Raw genomic sequence first — 22,196 nt, 5'->3', positions numbered from 1 at the left:
AGAAGACGCGAATATTTAGGGCGACTTCCGCCGTCCGCCGCTGAAGTATCGCTTCCGGCAGTTACGCGGCGTCCGCATTGTTTTCGCCCGCTTCCGGTCGACGGAGACCCCAGCGCTTGCCGAGGAGCGGTTAGACGCGGCCAATCTGGGCAGAAAAAAACTTTATTACCGCTCGCCGCCGACTCCGGATTATTTATGCTCGCCTCCTCCGGTGGTGGGAGGTAGGAAGGAATAGGGGAGGGGGGCAGAAAAGGGAAGGTACCGACAGGAAAGGGGGTGAGGACCGACGAAGGGTGGAACCGCTCAGAAAATGAAACGACAGATCACGTATATTTATGCCGCCCCTGGCGCTTCCTGAAAAAATTAGCCGCCTGCGACCCTCTGGGGCAGAATCTGGCCTTTTTGCGAGATTTTTTTTTTTTCCTCCCCAATTGGTCCCTGCGCTCCACTGGACAGGCCGGACTAGCGTTTCTGCCCGGATACGCTGAGGGGCTATGTCGCCCTCTGCTCGCAGACAAAGAGGGTGGCGCGCGATTGTCCAACTCGCTGCCGGCAACAAATATATTGGCGCTGGCGTCCTCGCTAAAAGTCGCTTCACACTTGATGGAACGGAGCGACAGAGCACTCGGCAATATGTTTTTCAGCGGCTTCACACTGGCGGAAAGGGTTGTCGACGTCAAGGTTTCTAGAGAAGAAATGTTTCGCGAAGACGCTGATGTGTGGGGCGCATCGCGTCTTCCAACACCGGATGTTAATCTGTTTCCAAACCGCTCACTCAGATCACGGTAGTACGTTTCGTGCTTTCGCGTCTCCGTGATACATTGCAAATCTTCCACGGCGACGTTGACATTTTTGCTACGACTGTTGTTTACAAGCGGCCAAATATCTAAAGGTGAAAAATGATTTAAGCTTTACAGTCAAAGACTATTTCTAATAGCGAAATAATCAGTGAAGCATGAGCAGCTACTTTTAAAACAAGATGAAGAAGGCACTGAGCATATCACCAGGTTATTTTTGGAGGACTATAAGAAATTGGGCCATCAGATCAAAATGTTTAGGAATGTGCTAATAGGAGAAGAAAATCATCATTTGATGGTGGAAGAAGTGGTGGGAACGTTTACACATACTGAGGAGCGCAAATATTTGAAAATAAAAATCACATAAGATGTTGAAAAAGACTAGGAAATTAATTCAACAATAAATTCTGGAAAGTTCACTCTTGGAATATTATATGGTACTTCGTGGGATCAATTGATTAGAAGAGGAATAAAGCAAAAAATTCTTCAAAACCATTATTAGGAGCATTATGATGTAATGATCATAAGCATAGGCTGTTGAATCCAAAATTAATAAAATATTGATGGCGACCGACATGTACGTTAAGAGATGGTGTCCAGGGAAATACAGGCAGGAAAGGGTCAGAAACAGTCATGAGGAAGAAAATGGATGTCAGAAGTTATGTTAAGGATTTTGCGGAAGGAAAATAATTTACATGGCAATGACAATCCCGCAAGTGGGAGGAGAGACCCACAACGGATTATGGAATGGGTTCCACCAGGAAGGAAGAAGACAGTACGACCTCCAGCTACATAGGTACCAGGAATTCAAACATTAATTAGAAGAAGCAATATTGAAGAAAATTTATGAAGATATGCACAAATCTAGAAGGAAAATTAAATTACTAGAAACTAAATACGTAGTAAAAGTGGGAATAATAATAATAAATAGTCAGGTCTACTTCAGGAGATAAAACAGTTCTTCCTGAGCTTTTTTTATACTTACAAGGAAAGAACACAATGGATGCTTCTATGTAGTGCCTTATCAATATCGTTTGACGTTTTGTATGTACATATTTTTGATACCAATAAATGCCGATGTTCTGAAATGTTTTTGACGCACTTTTCGTATTGCAACACTTGTTGACATTTTACCATACCAGTTAACCAAGAACATCAGTTATGAAGTTCGCTTTGGCCATTAACAGACTTATCATTGCTAGTTCCGTAATTCTGATGCTATATCGGCGGACATCTAGGGAGTAATCGGCTTCAGCAGAGGAGCATTGATTTTTTTTTTTTGGGGAGGGGGGGGGGGGAGCGTGGGAGGGGGAGAAGAGGCAGCCTAGGGGCCAAACAAACGTCGATTTTAGCAGTGTGTAGCGTATCTAAAAATTCACATTACACACCGTTTGGCCTTATTTTGGCAGAAAAGAGAGTGGAACTAAAGAGTCCATCCCGCCATTAGAAACCCACTGGTTTCGAAAATTTCAGGCGAGCAGTAATTTGTTGGTATGGAAGCGTGAACTCCTTCCCACTTACCTATATCTGATAGGTATCAAAAATAACCCATTCTCCGAGTGTCAGAAAAAAGGAGGAGAGAATGAAAATGGCCCTCCAACAAGTGCCCCACCTTGTGACATGAGGTTACTCACATACACCAATCCCTCTCTGATTTTATACGAATTCGAAACTTGTTTTAATGAAATTTTGTGTGCTGCCAGTAGTTCCTCAAAAATTCTATGTACCAGATGTGTGTTGACCATTGGCCAATAATCCGGTGGTCATCATGTTTCTACCAGGCAGTGCAGAGTCAATCAGTCTGACCAAGCAGAAGAGATCGTATGTGGTAATATGAAATGGTAAAATCATATGTTGATTATGCCCAATGTAAAAATATTGTAATAACGTTACATAATCATCCAAGAGGACGTGGAAAATTTTGCACAGCAAAAAGATAATGTGTCCAACAGTTGCAGAGCTAAAGACGCAGTGAGTCGTTTGGTCCACTACTTGCGAGTTAACGATGAAGGACATCAACTAATCAGCTATTATGCTGAGAGAATGGTAATGAAGGTTCCGAAACCTGGTCATTCCAATGCATCATTACTTAAAATGGAGTGTAAGTTTTTCATTTTACTAAATGTTGTTTCGTTATACTTTGACCGTTTTGTGAAAAGTGTGTTACATTTCATGACACCTTCCACTCTATTTTTATGTGTAGTTTGTGTAGACAACTGTATGCATTGGTAATTATCTTTTCGCCCTGTAATGACAACTCAGACAATGACAAACGCTTAATTCCAACATTTCTGCAAAATGCTTTGGGGAGCGGGTTAGGGACAAGTGAATCCATTCCTTGCTCACTCCGTACCCACCTTCGTCACTAATGATGGTGAAGAACAATTTATACCGGTGAGAAATAAAATACTGAAAGTAAAGACAGAAAACCGTCTATGTTAAAACGAAAGAAATATATATTATATATATGTATATAGATTTGTTGATCACATTCGAATCGAACAAATACAGTACAAAACAGTAAAAATTAATAAAAAAACATTTGTTGCACACTATTGACTATTCGCACGCCGAACAGTGTGCCGTATAAAAATGATAAGAAAAACAAAAAATATTAAAAAGAACAATAACAAGAAAAATAAAAATGAAGATTAAAGCGCGTAGTGTCCCATCGCAAAGACGACCACCGCTCACGTGTGAAAGAAAGAAGGAAAGAAAGAGAGAGAGAGAGAGAGAGAGAGAGAGAGAAGGCAAGAAAAATTAAAGAAATCTTAAACCCCAAAACTGCCAGTAAACAAAACCAAAACCAGGCTTCGTTACAATATAGGACAAACCTACGTCATTGTTGTCCAGCATCCGGGACGAACAAATGTACTAAAACATACATTGTTACTGCGGTACCTTGGTAGTGGCGCATCGTTTGTATAATAATACATATGTATAAGTATAAACTGGGCATAATTGTTGTCCTCTCAGGACGAACAATTGGAACACACACAAAGTTAAGTGATGGGGGACTAGCTTCGCTTCGCCCCACAACAAACAGACGAAGCACGACACAAACATTCACGCAAAATATTTACACCCTCACATAACACAGGGGCACATCGCGCCATTGTCCAGCCCGTGGGACGAACGGCACGCGAGACGAACGAGTTACCACGGCGCACACAGTCACACACGCTCTCATACACACACGAATATACACGTTCACACGATCAGGGGAACTCTGCACGTGTGACTAAGACGAACTTGACTTGAGATCTGGGGCGGTTCCTCTGAGATCCACAGCCGGTGAAGTCCTCGCTCCCACCTGCTGGCAGTTTTTGAACTCGGCTCTTCTTTATCTCCTTCACTTCCTCATCCTCGCTTTTTGTCTCTGCACTCGACGTGTTGGCCGCTTCAAAACCGTGCTGGCCTGCTGAATGAATGACGATCTGACCTTGGAAAGGGCGTAAGTAGAACCATTTTCCACAACCATGAAAATAAGTGGAGTCTGTTAAAGCTTTCTTTAGATTACAGCTTTCTGTTTATCGTTAGCCACGAGACCATTCCAGCGCACGAATGGCGCAGTATTTCCACCGTACAGTCGGTAAGTGTCTCCTGAATCAGTCCTGAAGCGAAATACAGGATTTTCTTTCAGACGCATGAATAAAAGCAATATTTCTAAACACAGCAGAGGTCTTCCCTACCTGTTGCTGCTTGGAATCGTGCTAACGTTTTCATTGTTTCCCATTGTTGGTTACTGCATGTTGTTGAACTATTGAAAGGTACGAGACCATTCCAGTCCACGAATTACGTACTGTTTCCACCACTCCGTCCAGCATGACTGAGTAGCACATATCTACAATGCTTCTCTGGTCTTTATAAAGTCGTCGAATTAATTTTACTCTATCGAGCTCGAAAATTCTTCCTGTAAGAAAATATGACATTTTTGCCGTATTTTAATCAGTTAAATAAGTCAAGCAGTATCTCCGAAGGCAAATCATTAATTCACATCAGCTGTTTCTTGAGACCACACTACAGTTTTCATCGTTTTCAGTTGTTCGTCGCTGGATTCTGCTGAATTTTTGAAAGATACGAGACCATTCCAGTCCACGAATGAGGTATTGTTTCCACCATTTCGTACGGTAAGGTTGAGTAGCACATCTGTAGAATGAATCTCCGGACTTCGGGGTATTTTTGAAGTGCTTAATTTTGTTTTAGGAAATTGGAAAGTTATTCGTGCCTGTTCAGAACCACAGAGCTTTCACCATCTTTCAGCTGAGTAGGTCAATCAAGAAGCACATCTAAAGGGAGTAGAATTTTTTCCCGCGCCCCTCATTTCTTGGATCCCTGCACCTGTTTGCTGCATTGCTCATTATTACAGTCAACTCTTTTCTTGTAAGCCGATATTTCTTTTCTCTGTCAGCATTCGAAAATTATACACCGAAATTTCTGTCTTAATTAAAAGTCTCCAATCACATTGGCTTTGCTTCATCACTTTACAAACTACCATATGTATCCTTCTTTGTTTTCTTTTTTCAAATTTTTGACCAAGGAAAGATAAATCCGATGAAAGCATGCAAATTTTTTAGATGGAATCAGGCACTTTTTGTTCGCAGACGGTATTGAGACTAGTGTACCAGAAGTTCTTTCGGAAGGCTGAACTCATGACGTTATGAAACTGAGACCATTCATGCCCAGAAAAAGCGCTTTCACCACCTTCCATCAGGCAAGCAGGCAACTTTGTTAAGATTTTATTTTCCACTGATCATTACTGTGATCCATTGCTTCTTTTAAGCCGATGTTCTTTTTTTTTTTTTTTTTCAACAAACGAGGTTTATGTATGGCAGTTCTGCTGACTCGTAATGAAATGCCACTTATGACACGGCATAGCTCCATCGTAACGTAAACGATACCTCGTGTCTTCTTAAAATTCGTCATTGAACACGAACGGTTCTGAACACCACTGCAGCAAGATATGAATGTCAACTTAGCATCTGGCGTTCTCTTATGCTACTGAGAAGGTGCAGTTCTATCGGATCGCTGAAAATGACGCGACAGATGTGGAAATCCATGTTGGTATGCAGTAGAGTATGAGAGAACGGTTCCGTAGCAAATCAAAAAAGGAGACTAGATATGTGACGGTGATCGATTTTCGCCCACATGAGGTTGGCTTCTTCGATGGGGAGCTTAGGTCGTACGGAAGGCTGAAGAAATGAGGTGCCAGGTGTCGTGGAAATACAGGTTTTCTGCGCGGTGGAGCGTGGCAGTCTTGTGGTACGGAAGGAGTGAATGGCCTCGTGGCAGTTCAACAGAGCTCTAGCGTCCATCCCGGTCAGGGCGTGGGTCACTGATGCGTAGAGTTGTTCCGTTCACTAGGCAGCGGCTGTGTGCGGCGGTGGAGGGTGCTTTGTACTGCTGGCACGAAGCGGCCGCGGCGTCGACGTCTGCGTCAGAGGGCTCACCACCAGGCGCGGTGGGGCGGCGGTGGCTGCAGCAGCGGCGCGTACTGCGGCGGTAGCTCCTGGGGGCCGCCCACGGCCTTGGCCGCCGCCCCCGCGGCACCGCCGCCCCCGCCGCCCACGCACGGCTTGCCGTCGCGCACCAGCACCGGCACCGCCACCCGCCGCGGCGACGGGACCGCCCCCGCGCCGCCCACGCCCGCCCCCGGAACACCTCCGGGCCCGCCGTCGTGCACGCAGCCTGTAACACGTGCGGACAGCTCTCTCAGAAATGGGGAAAAAAGACGCAACAGACGCGTGTCTGACGTCAAAGCACACATCGTCAAACCCTGGTAGAGGGTAAGCAAAGATACACGATGAAAATACCGGGTGATCAAAAAGTCTGTATAAATTTGAAAACTGAATAAATCAAGGAATAATGTAGGTAGAGAGGTACAAATTGACACACATACTTGGAATGACATGGGGTTTTATTATCATCATCATCATCATCATCGTCATTTAAGACTGATTATGCCTTTCAGCGTTCAGTCGGGAGCATAGCCCTCCCTTATAAAATTCCTCCATGACCCCCTATTCAGTGCTAACATTGCTGCCTCTTCTGATCTTAAACCTATTACTTCAAAATCATTCTTAACCTTCTCCTTGGTCTGCCCCGACTCCTCCTACCCTCTACTGCTGAACCCATGAGCCTCTTGGGTAACCTTCCTTCTTCCATGCGTGTAACATGACCCCACCATCTAAGCCTGTTCGCCCTGACTGCTGCATCTATAGAGTTCATTCCCAGTTTTTCTTTGATTCCTCATTGTTCCTCCTATTTGGCAATCAACCGGTTTATATTTCTTTCCCACTGACATTATTTTCGTTTTGGAGATGCTAATCTTCATACCATAGTCCTTTCATTTCTGATCTAGCTCTGAAATATTACTTTGCAAACTTTCAATCGAATCTGCCATCACAACTAAGTCATCCGCATATGCAAGACTGCTTATTTTGTGTTCACATATCTTAATCTCACCCAGCCAGTCTATTTTTTTCAACATATGATCCATAAATAATATGAAGAACAGTGGAGACAGGTTGCAGCCTTGTCTTACCCCTGAAACTACTCTGAACCACGAACTCAATTTACCGTCAACTCTAACTGCTGCCTGACTATCCATGTAAAGACCTTTAATTGCTTGCAAAAGTTTGCCTCCTATTCCATAATCTCGTAGAACAGACATTAACTTCCTCCTAGGAACCCGGTCATATGCCTTTTCTAGATCTATAAAGCATAGATACAATTCCCTGTTCCACTCATAACACTACTCCATTATTTGCCGAAAGTTAAAGATCTGGTCCTGACAACCTCTAAGAGGCCTAAACCCACTCTGATTTTCATCCAATTTGTCCTCTACTTATACTCGCACTTTTCTTTCAACATTACCTGAGAAGATTTTACCCACAACGCTGATTACCTCTGTAGTTGTTACAATCTTTTCTGTTTCCATGTTTAAAAATTGGTGTGATTACTGCTTTTGTCCAGTCTGATGGAACCTTTCCCGACTCCCAGGCCATTTCAATTATCCTGTGTAGCCATTCCACTGTATTTGATGAGTTCCGACTTAATTTCATCCATCCCAGCTGCTTTATTGCACTGCAATCTATTGACCATTTTCTCCACTTCCTCAAATGTGATCCTATTTCCATCATCATTCCTATCCCATTCTACGTCGAAATCTGAAACATTACTGATAGCATTTTCACCTACATTGAGCAACTCTTCAAAATATTCCCTCCATCTGCCTTAGGCATCCACACGATTCACCAGCAGTTTTCGTGACCTGTCCAAAATACTTGTCATTTCCTTCTTACCTCCCTTCCGAAGACTGCTAATTACACTCCAGAATAGTTTTCCAGCAGCTTGACCCATAGTCTCCAACCTGTTTCCAAAGTCTTCCCAAGATTTCTTCTTGGATGCTGCAATTATCTGTTTGACTTTTCTTTCTTCAACATAAATTTCTCTGTCTACCTGAGTTCTAGTATGTAGCCATTTTCGATACGCCTTCTCTTTTCTTTTACAGGCTGCCTTGACTGTGTCATTCCACCAAGCTGTTTGCTTCATCCTACTTTTACACACTTCCCTGTACCTTGTCCATTACTTTTCCAATGACTGTAACTGACTACATTCAACTAACTGGTACCTTTCTGAGAGAGCTTTTGTGTACTAGTGCCTGATTTCCTTATCCTGAAGTTTCTCCACTCTTACCCTCCTACATATGGACCTGAGCTCCTGCACTTTCGGCCTCACAATCCCAATTTCACTGCAGATTTTATTAAAACCGAAAAAATACAAAATTTCATATGGAGCTTCATCTGATCAGAATACACTACTGTCCATTAAAATTGCTACACCAAGAAGGAATGTAGATGACGGGTTTATACGATGCATACAAAAACCAAAAGGGGGCAATAGCACTGGAGGAGTTCGGATTGAACAAGGTGTACGATAGCGTTGCACCCTTTAACTCCTGCTGTTGGGTCTGTACGTTGAAGAAACAATGATGGAAATAAATGAAAGGGTCTAAGAGTGGGATTAAAACAGGATGAAAAAATATCAGTGATAAGATTTGCTGATGAAACGGCTATCTTCAGTTATGGTGAGGAAGAATTAGGGCATATGTTGAATGGAATGAACAGTCTAATGAGTAGAGAATGTGGAATGAGATAAACCGAAGAAAAAAAGGAGTAATTAGAAGTAGCAGAAATGAAAACCGAGAGAAGCTCAAGTTAAAATTTGATGTTCACGTAGTAGACAAAGTCAAGGAATTCTGCTGCCTTTGAAGCAAAATAAAACACGATACATTCAGCAAGTGTGACATAAAAGCAGATTAGCACAAACAAAAAGGGCATTCCTGTCAAAAGGAAGTATATTGATATCAGTCATAGGCCTTAATTCGAAGAAGGTATTTTTGAGAACGTATATTTGGAGTACAGCATTGTATGGCGGTGAATCGTGGACTGTGGGAAAGCGAAAACAGAAGTGGATCGAAGTATTTGAGATGTGATGCTACAAAAGAACGTTGAAAATCAGATGGACTGGCAAGGTAAGAGATTATGAGGTTCTCTGCAGTGTCGGAGGATAAAGGAACGAATTGAAAATACTGACAAGAAGAACTGACAGTATAACAGGACATGTGCTAAAACATCATGGAATATTCTCCTTAGTGCTAGACGTAGCTGTAGAGGTTAAAACTATAGAGGAAGACAGACACTGGGAAACACGCAACAAATAATTGAGGTCGACACAGAGATGAACGTGTGGGGGACTGCATCAAATCAGGCAGGAGTTTGATGACTCAACAAGTAAGTGAGTGAGAGTTTCAAAACAAACAAGGTAGAAGATATTTAAGACAAAAACAAAAAGGCTAGAGCAAAAAATTAGTGACAGAGATAAAAAGGACAGGGGGAGTTTTAGAAAATGGTATAAGATATTACAGACAGGGAGAGGGGAGCGAAAGAGAAGGAAATAGAGGCAAGAGTCAGAGATGAAAGACAGAGTGACAGAGAGAGAGAGGAAAAAGGAAGAATGAAGAAGTTTTAGAGGAAAGCGATTGAGGGGAGTAGAGAGAGAGAGAGAGAGAGAGAGAGAGAGAGAGAGAAACAAAAGAGTTTAAGGAAATGAATTCGAATGTAAAGTTCTATGTACTGACTTGGCAGAAAATCCTAAGAAATTTTGGTCTTACGTCCAAGCGATAGGTGGATCAAAATAAAATATCCAGACGCTCTGTGACCAAAATGGTACTGAATCAGAGAATGACAGACTAAAGGCCGAAATACTAAATGTCTTTTTCCAAAGCTGTTTCACAGAGGAAGACTGCACTGTAGTTCCTTCTCTACATTGTCGCACAGATGATAAAATGGTAGATACCGAAACGGACGACAGAGGGATAGAGAAACAATTAAAATCGCTCAAAAGAGGAAATGCCGCTGGACCTGATGGGATACCAATTAGATTTTACACAGAGTACGCGAAGAAACTTGCCCCTCTTCTTGCAGCGGTGTACCGTAGGTCTCTAGAAGAGTGTAGCGTTCCAAACGATTGGAGAAGGGAAAAGGTCATCCCCGTTTTCAAGAAGGAACGTCGAGCAAATGTGCAGAACTATAGACCTATATCTTTAACGTCGATCAGTTGTAGAATTTTGGAACACGTATTATGTTCGAGTATAATGATTTTTCTGGAGACTAGAAATCTACTCTGTAGGAATCAGCATGGGTTTCGAAAACGACGGTCGTGTGAAACCCAGCTCGCGCTATTCGTCCACGAGACTCAGAGGTCCATAGACACAGGTTCACAGGTAGACAGGGGTTCACAGGTAGATGCCGTGTTTCTTGACTTTCGCAAGGCGTTCGGTACAGTTCCCCACAGTCGTTTAATGAACAAAGTAAGAGCATATGGACTACCAGACCAATTGTGTCATTGGATTGAGGAGTTCCTAGATAACAGAATGCAGCATCTCATTCTCATTGGAGAGAAGTCTTCCGAAGTAAGAGTGATTTCATGTGTGCCGCAGGGGAGTGTCGTAGGACCGTTCCTATTCACAATATACATAAATGACCTTGTGGATGACATTGGAAGTTCACTGAGGCTTTTTGCGGATGATGCTTTAGTATATCGAGAGGTTGTAACAATGGAAAATTGTACTGAAATGCAGGAGGATCTGCAGCGAATTGACGGATGGTGCAGGGAATGGCAATTGAGTCTCAATGTAGACAAGTGTAATGTGCTGCGAATACATAGAAAGATAGGTCCCTTATCATTTAGCTACAATATAGCAGGTCACCAACTGGAAGCAGTTAATTCTATTAATTGTCTGGGATTAGGCATTAGGTGTGATTTAAAATGGAATGATCATATGAGGATCGTCGGTAAAGCAGATGTCAGACTGAGATTCGTTGGAAGAATGCTAAGGAAATGCAATCCGAAAACAAAGGAAGTAGGTTACAGTATGCCTGTTCGCCCACTGCTTGAAAACTGCTCAGCAGTGTGGGATCCGTGCCAGATAGGGTTGATAGAAGAGATAGAGAAGATCCAACGGAGAGCAGCGAGCCTCGTCACAGGATCATTTAGTAATCGCGAAAGCGTTACGGGGATGATAGACAAACTCCAGTGGAAGACTCTGCAGGAGAGACGCTCAGTAGCTCGGTACGGGCTTTTGTTGGAGTTTCGAAGAGTCAAGCAGTATATTGCTCCCTCCTACGTATATCTCGCGAAGAGATTAGGATAAAATCTGCCCACACAGAGACATACCGACAATCCTTCTTTCCACGAACTGGAATAGAAGGGAGAACCGATAGAGGAACTCAAGGTACCCTCCGCCAAACACCGCCACGTGGCTTGCGGAGTATGGATGCAGATGCACATGTAGAAAGAGAGAGGGAGAAAAATGAAAGAGTGAGGATGCTGGTGAAGGAAGAAAGAGACAAAGACAAAAGCAAGAGTTAGAGGAAATGAGAGAGAGATGAAGGAAACTGATAGAGTTAGGATACTGGCAGAGGAAAAGAGAGGAGATGAAGTGGAAGTGGAGCAGGCAGGCAGGCGGGCAGGCAGTGTACACACCTTGCTGGCCCTTCTCCTGCTGGGCGCGCTTGGTCTTGTAGCGGTGGTTCTGGAACCAGATCTTGACCTGCGTGGGCGTCAGGCGGATGATGGAGGCGAGGTGCTCGCGCTCGGGCGCAGACAGGTAGCGCTGCTGGCGGAAGCGGCGCTCCAGCTCGTACGTCTGCGCCTTGCTGAACAGCACTCGCCGCTTGCGCTTCTTCTGCTGCGGCTGCTGCGCCGGCTGGCCGCCGGCGGCTCCCTCGCCGCCCCCCTGCGCTCCCTGGTCCTCACCTGTTGAGGAACCCCGAACACACCAGGTCAGAGGCGTCTTCATTATCAGTAGCATTACACGAGGATCGCTCCAAAAGAAATTGTTTGATTGGTTTGGGGAAGGAGACCAGACAGCGTGCTCATCGGTTTAGGGAAGGAAGTCGGCCGTGCCCTTTCAGAGGAACCATCCCGGCATTTGCCTGGAGTGATTTAGGGAAATCACGGAAAACCTAAATCAGGATGGTCGGACGCGGAATTGAACCGTCGTCCTCCCGAATGCGAGTCCAGTGTGGTAACAACTGCGCCACCTCGCTCGGTCCAAAAGAAATGCACACTATTTTTGTAAAAAATACAGTTTTCATTCTGCATGTGTCAAAGTTTTACAGTGTGTAGATACACCTTTCCCGCTTGTTTTCAAAATTAGTTCAACCTGTTCCCGTGATTGGTGCCGTCACAGCATGTCTTCGAGATGGCTGCTACACTTGACGTTCCTCAGAAGCAACGTTCTGTCATAGAATTCCTGTGCTGTGAAACACCCACAAAAGGTTGAAAAAGGTGGATGGAGATGTTGCCGCAGATCGCAGTACAGTTAGTCTGTGGGCAAGCAGGTTACGTGATTGAAGCGGGCACGGCAATATTGAGGATTGTCCTAGCAGCAGCAGGCCTCGTACTGCACACACTCCAGACAATGTGCAGAGAGTTAAACGATTTGGTAGCTGCCGACAGTGAACGAATTGTCACGCTACGTTGGGATAGATAAAGGAAGTGTTTGCCGAATATTGTAAGGGTTGGCATTAAAATAGCTTTGTGCCAGGTGGGTTCCCAGGATGTAGACAGTGGCTCACAAAGGAACAAGAAAAACGGTATACAGCGAACTTTAGGAACAGTACGAAAATGGCGGAGATGAATTTCTTGGAAGAGTTGTGTCAGGTGATGAAACATGGCTCCATTATTTTTCGCCAGAGACGAAGAGGCAATCAATGGAGTGGCATCGTGCAAATTCACCCAAGGAAAAAAATTCAAAACCACACCTTCTGCTCGAAAAGTTATGGCTACGGTGTTTTTCGATTCCGAAGGACTCTTGGTTGTGGACATCGTGCCAAGTGGAACCACCATAAATTCTCATGCATATGCGATGACACTGAGGAAACTTCAAGCTCGACTGAGTCGTGTTCGACCACATCGGCAAAAGCAGGATGTTTTGCTGTTGCACGACAATGCATGGCCACATGTATGTCAAAAATCCATGGAAGTGATCACAAAACTCGGATGGACAACACTGAAACACCCGCCTTACAGTCCTGACCTGGCTCCATGAGACTATCATCTCTTTGGGAAACTGAAAGACTCTCTTCGTGGAACAAGGTTTGGAGATGATGACTCCCATCTGCACGCTGCCAAACAGTGCCTCCATCAGGTTGGTCCAGAATTTTACCGTGCGGGTATACAGGCGTTGGTTCCAATATGGCGTAAGGCAGTTGAGAGGGATGGAAATTATGTGCAGAAATGAAAATATTGTCCCTAAAGGATGTATCTACACACTGTAAAAGTTTCAAACATGTAGAATAAAAGATGGATTTTTAAAAAAATAGCGTGCATTTCTTTTGGAGTGACCCTCGTATCTTGGACTGACACTCTGTCAAATACGAACATGGTAACCAGACGCACACGGAGATTAAATGTCACGTCCGTCGTATACACATAATCTCATCTGGCTCACTCTTACCCATGCCTATATAGCGTGGACGTCCACTGTGCCAAAGTTTTATCATTCACTCCAAATCTTAGAACGACCCTCTCTCTATCCAACTAGCTTCTCCCACTTGTCACCTGTACCGCTTACAGTCAAACGCCTCCTCCAACACCTTAGACATCTCACGTAAACTTGACCTCCATCACTCTAGAGCATCTCTCATCCTTGAAAATGCTGGACCGATGCCGCATCTCCATCAACACGTCCCGTATTTCCTCGGTCTCCATGTTCATTCCTAATGTCGTTTCAATCACCTTCGCCTCCTCCAACCCGGTATATGAACTCAGCCCTGACATTTACCTTTCCTTCCAACCATAAGCTACCCTACCCACCCCACCCGAAACGAAGGCTCCAATTCATTCTTTTCTTACCCACCTGGCGTTCCACTCATCCACATTCAGGCTGTCTGTTACTTCCCACACTGACAACTCACCTCTTTTTGCATACAGCTTACTCCTCCACTTCCCACAGCAACCAAAATACAGGAAATCAGCTTTTCTCAATGTTTCTCACACAATCTTCACTTACCTGTGAAACAATTGCCTCTGTTCATATGTAATAAAAGTTGTTTGGATTATTAACACATGTGTGGGGCATAACAGCAGTTTTTATTCCACGCAATAACTCAGACACTCATGCCACGCGGAGAGGCCCGCGCTGTTTGAGGCGCCCTGTCACGGATTGCGCGGCCGGAGATTTGAGTCCTCTCTCGGGCAAGGGTGTGTGTGTGTGTGTGTGTGTGTGTGTGTGTGTGTGTGTGTGTGTGTGTGTGTGTTGTTCTGAGCATAATTTAGTTTAAGTAGAGAGTAATTTGGTCCCTTAGGAATTCACACAAACACTCAGAAGTCAGAATGGACAGCTGGGCACTCCAGAAGGCAATAGTCTCAGACTGCGTTCGCTAGAAACAAACACTGACGTAATATCACGCAGAGCACGTGTTGACCTATAGATATATCTGAGGATGTGGTCAAGCTTGTCGCCACACGTGACGAAACTCTTGAGCTAACTAGTACTATCCAGGGGAACCTCTTTTTCCCCGGCTTACAACTCTAGCATCTCTACATAGCACGGTCTCAACAAGTCTTTGAAAGTCCCCTGCAAAAATACTGAACCATGCTGCCGCTACATAATTGCGGGAGTGTTGCTTGCGGAGGACTGTGTGTACAAACTGACCTCTCCATTATGTGCCATAAATGTTCGATGAGATTCATGTCGATCGATCTGGGTGGCAAAATCCTTTGCTCGAATCGTTCAGAATGTTCTTCAAACCAATCGCGACAGTTGTGACCTGGTGACGTGTTTGGGAACATAAAGTCCATGACTGGCTGCAAATAGTCTCCAACTAGACGAACGTAATCATTTTCAGGCAGTGATCCATCCAGTTGGGAAAGAAGACTCAGTCCATTCCACGCAAAGACCATTATGGAGCCATTCACCATCTCGGATGGTGCCCTGTTTACAACTTAGGTCCATGGCTTCGTGGGATCTCCGCCACACTCGAATCCTACCATCAGCTCTTACCAGCTCTGGACTTGGTAAAGGCACTAGCGTCGGTTGTCTGTTGCCACAGCACATTAACGCCAAATTTCGCCACACTGCCCTAACAGATACGTTTTTCTGCGGTTATTTCACGCAGTGTTGCTTGTCTGTAAGCACCGCTGCGTTGCTCGTCGTGAGAGCTCATGACCGAAATTTGATATTCTCCGCACACTCTTCACACTGTGAATCTACGAATATTACACTACGGGCCATTAAAATTGCTACACCTTGAAGATGATGTGTTACAGACGCGATATTTAATCGACAGGAAGAAGATGCTGTGATATGCAAATGATTAGCTTTTCAGAGCATTCACACAAGGTTGGCGCTGGTGGCGACATCTACAACGTGCTGACATGACGAAAGTTTCAAACCGATTTCTCATACACAAACAGCAGTTCACCGACGTTGCCTGGTGAAACGTTGTTGTGATGCCTCGTGTAAGGAGGAGAAATGCGTACTATCAAGTTTTTCGACTTTGATAAAAGTAGGCTTAAAGCCTATTGCAGTTTATCGTATCGCGACATTCCTGCTTGCGTTGGTCGAGATCCAATGACTGTTAGCAGAATATTGAGTCGGTGGGTTCAGGAGGGTAATACGGAACGCCGTGCTGGATCCCAACGGCCTCGTATCACTAGCAGTCGAGATGACAGGCAATTTATCCGCATGGCTGTAACGGATCGTGCAGCCACGTCTCCATCCCTGAGTCAACAGATGGGGACGTTTGCAAGACAACAACCATCTCCACGAACAGTTCGACGACGTTTGCAGCAGCATGGACTATCAGTTCTGAGACCAAGGCTGCGGTTACCCTTGACGCTGCGTCACAGACAGGAGCGCCTGCGATGGTCTACTCAACGACGAACCTGGGTCCACGAACGGCAAAACAGTTATGTTTTTTTTTTTTTTTTTTGAATGAATGCAGGTACTGTTTACAGCATCATGATGGTCGCATCCGTGTTTGGCGACATCGCGGTGAACGCACATTGGAAGCGTGTATTCGTCATCGCCAGACTGGCGTATCACCCGGCGTGATGATATGGGGTCTCGGTCACCTCTTGTTCGCTTTGACAGCACTTTGAACAGTGCACGCTACATTTCAGATTTGTTACGACGCGTGGCTCTACCCTTCATTTGATCCCTGCAAAACCCTACATTTCAGCAGGATAATACAAGAACGCATGTTGCAGGTCCTGTACGGGCCTTTCTGGATACAGAAAATGTTCGACTGCTGCCCCGGCCAGCACATTCTCCAGATCTCTCACCAATTGAAAACGTCTGGTCAATGGTGGCCGAGCAACTGGCTCGTCACAATACGCCAGTCACTACTCTTGATGAACTGTGGTATCGTGTTGAAGCTACATGGGCAGCTGTACCTGTACACGCCATCCAAGCTCTGTTTGCCTCAATGTCCAGGCGTAACAAGGCCGCTATTAAGGCCATAGGTGGTTGCTCAGGTACTGATTTCTCTGGATCTATGCACCCAAATTGCGTGAAAACGTAATCACATGTCAGTTCTAGTATAATATATTTGTCCATTGAATACCCGTTTATCATCAGCATTTCTTCTTGGAGTAGCAATTTTAATAGCCAGTAGTGTAAATTCCCTTACGTTTTCCAAAATGGAATCTCCCATTCCATGCGTCTAGCTCCAACTACCATCCCACTTTTAAAGTCTGTTAATTCCTGTCGTGCGACCATGATCACATGAATCACCTGAGTACAAATGACAGCTACGCTAGTGCAGTGCTCTTTCGTACTTTGTGTACGCGATACTATCGCCATTTGTATTTGTGAATATCGCTGTCACGTGACTTTTGTCACCTCAGTGTGTAACTGCTTGAAACGTATCATTCACGCATGATTTCAGTGGCATTCATTGCATAGCAAGGAAACGCAGCTGAGGAACAGAAACAAGAACGTAACAACAAAAATTACTGTCATTCTGGAATTCACGATCCAAAACCTATAAAGACTGGTTACTTTTGTTAGTGTAAAAATTTCATTGTTGAACAGTGTTATTCGTCTAGTGTGCTTAGTACACAGGGGTTGGCAACTAGAGATGGGTAGTTCGCGAACGGAAGGGTGCAAAGGAACGGTTCACCAAGATGAACGACAGTACCGAGGAACGAATACCAAGGAACGATCGGTTCATAGTTCACTTCGGTCGCGGCGGTTTACTTACAGTTCCCGGGAACGAGGAACGATCAGTTCATAGTTCACTAGTTCACTTCGGTCGCGGCGGTCACTTGGGCAGTTCTCGCTCCAGCCTCGGTCGTGTGCTCGTCTCAGTCTCGGCCTCCCTCGGCCGCACTCGTCGTTCTTCGCATGACCACCTGTCTCAGTTCCACTGCCGACTGCTCCCAGTTAGTTCAGTATCCAGTTGTTCGTTTCGTTCACTGCGCTCGCCTATTTTACATGTGTTCAAAACTGTTCTCTCACTTGGGTCTGGCTATTCAGCGTCCATGGCCGGTAATCAAAAAGTATTTTATAGTTACGTAAATTACATAAAAATTACGTTGTATGTAACAGGTACGTCTTTTCAGGTAACAAAAGGGCATATCAGCTCACTTCATTATATTGCTGAACAGCAGAAGACATACTTATAACAAGGCAAGTTTATTGTTGTTCATATGTTTTTTGGTTTCATCGACTTGATTTAGCAACTAACTTTCAATAATTTGCTTAATTTTGTGTGTAAGAAAATACATATAAAGCGATTTTAGTGTATCTTTCATATACAAAACATTACATTTAGAAAGGATCTAATTATTTTTAAGTTTGGTTGTTTCCAGTCTGCATTACCTGCTAGATTTGATTCTTTGAGGAAAAAAAAAAGTGGTTTGTGGGTCATTTTCGCTCAGTAGGAAAAGCGGCGCCTCTCCATTTGAAAAGACATAGAGTGCCATAAAATCGTATTTACTTATTATCTCGAAAACATTTGTTCAGATGGAGCTTTCAAACCAAAAACTTTATTACTGCGAACTTAATTATTATTATTTTTGCTGCACCATAATAATGCAACTTAAAAACCTAATTTTTACTAAGCATGTGGCGCAAGTATGATGAGAAAATCACATTTTATTTTATGCTTCCATAAAGTCTGCTTCGCCTACGAACTCAGAAACAACGTGAAGTATACATAGGGTGTAAACGATTATTGTTTACAACGTAGCATAGCTACGTAGTGGAAGTGGAAACGAAGAATTTTATACAAGACACTTCTGGTCTATTAAGTTGGGGAACAGCCACCAACAGGTTTACAAGACTACATGTGCTATAGCGCATGAGATTTTCATGTTCTCTTCTCCAGCTCTCTACACATCGTCATCGATTGTTTCGCCATTGTTGCTTGCATTAGCTTGTTATTTCTTCACTGCCTAATTATTACATGTTTGTCTGAAACTTCCTGGCAGATTAGAACTATGTGCCCGACCGAGACTCGAACTCGGGACCTTTGCATTTCGTGGGCAAGTGCTCTACCAACTGAGCTACTGAAGCACGACTCACGCCCGCTACTCACAGCTGTACTTCTGTCAGTATCCGTCTCCTACCTTCCAAACATTACAGAAGCTCTCCTGCGAAAATCTCATTCTGGAAACATCCCCCAGGCTGTGGCTAAGCCATGTCTCCACAATATACTTTCTTTCAGGAGTGCTAGTTCTGCAAGGTTCGCAGGAGAGCTTCTGTAAAGTTTGGAAGGTAGGAGACGGATACTGGCAGAAGTAAAGCTGTGAGTATGGGGCGTGAGTCGTGCTTCGGTAGCTCAGTTGGTAGAGCACTTGCCGTGAAAGGCAAAGGTACCGAGTTCGAGTCACGGTCGGGCACACAGTTTTAATCTGCCAGGAAGTTTCATATCAGCGCACACTCCGCTGCAGAGTGAAAATCTCATTCTGATTACATGTTTGTCTGTTTGTTGTATCTGCTCGTAACGGGCAACACCACATCGTCCGTAATTGGCGAGCAGTCTGTAGTCGCGGCCGGTTTTCCGTGCCCCACCCAATAATACACTCGTGGAAATGGAAAAAAGAACACATTGCCACCGGTGTGTCAGACCCACCATACTTGCTCCGGACACTGCGAGAGGGCTGTACAAGCAATGATCACACGCACAGCACAGCGGACACACCAGGAACCGCGGTGTTGGCCGTCGAATGGCGCTAGCTGTGCAGCATTTGTGCACCGCCGCCGTCAGTGTCAGCCAGTTTGCCGTGGCATACGGAGCTCCATCGCAGTCTTTAAGACTGGTAGCATGCCGCGATAGCGTGGACGTGAACCGTATGTGCAGTTGACGGACTTTGAGCGAGGGCGTATAGTGGGCATGCGGGAGGCCGGGTGGACGTACCGCCGAATTGCTCAACACGTGGGGCGTCAGGTCTCCACAGTACATCGATGTTGTCGCCAGTGGTCGGCGGAAGGTGCACGTGCCCGTCGACCTGGGACCGGACCGCAGCGACGCACGGATGCACGCCAAGATCGTAGGATCCTACGCAGTGCCGTAGGGGACCGCACCGCCACTTCCCACCAAATTAGGGACACTGTTGCTCCTGGGGTATCGGCTAGGACCATTCGCAACCGTCTCCATGAAGCTGGGCTACGGTCCCGCACACCGTTAGGCAGTCCTTCGCTCACGCCCCAACATCATGCAGCCCGCCTCCAGTGGTGTCGCGACAGGCGTGAATGGAGGGACGAATGGAGACGTGTCGTCTTCAGCGATGAGAGTCGCTTCTGCCTTGGTGCCAATGATGGTCGCATGCGTGTTTGGCACCGTGCAGGTAAGCGCCACAATCAGGACTGCATACGACCGAGGCACACAGGGCCAACACCCGGCATCATGGTGTGGGGAGCGATCTCCTACACTTGCCGTACACCTCTGGTGATCGTCGAGGGGACACTGAATAGTGCACGGTACATCCAAACCGTCATCGAACCCATCGTTCTACCATTCCTAGACCGGCAATGGAACTTGCTGTTCCAACAGGACAATGCACGTCCGCATGTATCCCGTGCCACCCAACGTGCTCTAGAAGGTGTAAGTCAACTACTCTGGCCAGCAAGATCTCCGGATCTGTCCCCCATTGAGCATGTTTGGGACTGAATGAAGCGTCGTCTCACGCGGTCTGCACGTCCAGCACGAACGCTGGTCCAACTGAGGCGCCAGGTGGAAATGGCATGGCAAGCCGTTCCACAGGACTACATCCAGCATCTCTACGATCGTCTCCATGGGAGAATAGCAGCCTGCATTGCTGCGAAAGGTGGATATACACTGTACTAGTGCCGACATTGTGCATGCTCTGTTGCCTGTGTCTATGTGCCTGTGGTTCTGTCAGTGTGATCATGTGATGTATCTGACCCCAGGAATGTGTCAATAAAGTTTCCCCTTCCTGGGACAATGAATTCACGGTGTTCTTATTTCAATTTCCAGGAGTGTATTTCCCTGCGATCAGCCACACAACGCTACAGTTGGCTAAACGAGGTTGTGCAGAATGACAGCAATTACTTCAAAAACTGTGTAAGAAGTCTGTAATGAGTAATAGCTCTTTACTCCAGGGGGGAGGCAAGTGCCCCCTCTTGGTGCCCTGCATCCTTCAGTCACCTACACTACCAGTTTTCAGTTTTTCATAAGAACCATATACCAAGCACAAATGAACGGTGAACGAGTAAAAATGAACGGTTCCCAAAAAAGAACGATCAGCAGTGAACTAGTTCCCAAGGATGAACGAGTTTGCTAATCTCTATCGGCAACACTGACCTGGGTGGGCGCCCTGCTGGTGGTGGTGCAGCCGCTCCGAATCACGGCTGTCGCCGTCCTCGTGCACGTCCGGCGGAGCGCGCTGCAGCTGCGAGTCGGGGGCGGCGTCGTGGGGCGGCGGGGGCGGCGAGCCGTGCGCCTGGCCGTGGCCCTGCGTGCCCGGCGACGTGCTGTCCGGGCTCAGCTGCTGCGGGGGCGGCGGCACCGCGTGCGTCTGCTGGGGCACCGCCGCCAGCACGCCTGCCAACACCGCGGGCAAAAGAAACTACTCAGTACATGGTGCTTCCGAGTTTGTGAAGGCAGAGCTAAAATAGAGATAAATGACAAAATAAATGACGTGTGCGAGTGTAAAATCATCCGAGATACGAAGAAAGCGTAGGCTCCTGGATATGGTACTACGAGGGTATGCTGGAAAACAATCGCCGCGCGGAACTAGCCGAGCGGTCTGGGCTTCTGAAGTCATGGACTGTGCGGCTGGTCCCGGCGGAGGTTCGAGTCCTCCTTCGGGCATGGGTGTGTGTGTGTTTGTCCTTAAGATAATTTAGGTTAATTAGTGTGTAAGCTTAGGGACTGATGACCTTAGCAGTTAGGTCCCATAAGATTTCACAAACATTTTTTTAAATTTTTTTTAATTAATCGTTCCGCATATTTTATGTGAAAACTCGGCTTTTTAAATAAAATAAACTTTATTAACATTCTACACCTTTATTCTTCATGTTTACATATTTATTTCTCAACATAGTCACTCTGGTGACGAACACATTCTCCCCAACGAGACGTCAGTTTGTAGATAGCGTCACTCTGGAATGTTTGTTGACGAAGCCACAACTTCTCTTCAACTTGCATCGCTTCATCACTATGAAAGTGGTCGAAGGTTCAAATGACTCTGAGCTCTACGGGAACATCTGAGGTCATCAGTCCCCTATAACTTAGAACTACATAAACCTAACTAACCTATGGACATCACACACATCCTTGCCCGAGGCAGGTTTAGAACCTGCGACCGTAGCGGTCTCGCGGTTCCAGTCTGAAGCGCCTAGAACCGCTCGGCCAC

At 45.5% G+C, this 22,196-nt stretch overlaps 1 protein-coding gene across 1 annotated transcript; it reads right to left on the bottom strand.

Annotated features, from left to right (window-relative positions):
- Positions 1-2,106: 2,106 nt before the first annotated feature.
- LOC126291448 (homeobox protein Nkx-2.2-like) lies at positions 2,107-21,221 on the bottom strand (the record flags this gene model as incomplete). Its single annotated transcript, XM_049984962.1, has 3 exons — positions 2,107-6,422; positions 11,826-12,119; positions 21,143-21,221. Coding segments are annotated over 3 exons (552 nt in total), but the record flags the coding sequence as incomplete, so codon positions are not given.
- Positions 21,222-22,196: the final 975 nt, after the last annotated feature.

The sequence above is a fragment of the Schistocerca gregaria genome, chromosome 9 (assembly GCF_023897955.1).
Source record: "Schistocerca gregaria isolate iqSchGreg1 chromosome 9, iqSchGreg1.2, whole genome shotgun sequence".
Classification (NCBI taxonomy): Eukaryota; Metazoa; Arthropoda; class Insecta; order Orthoptera; family Acrididae; genus Schistocerca; species Schistocerca gregaria.
The sequence above is the reverse complement of the archived record's forward strand: the minus strand, read 5'-3'. Positions and strand labels throughout refer to the sequence as shown.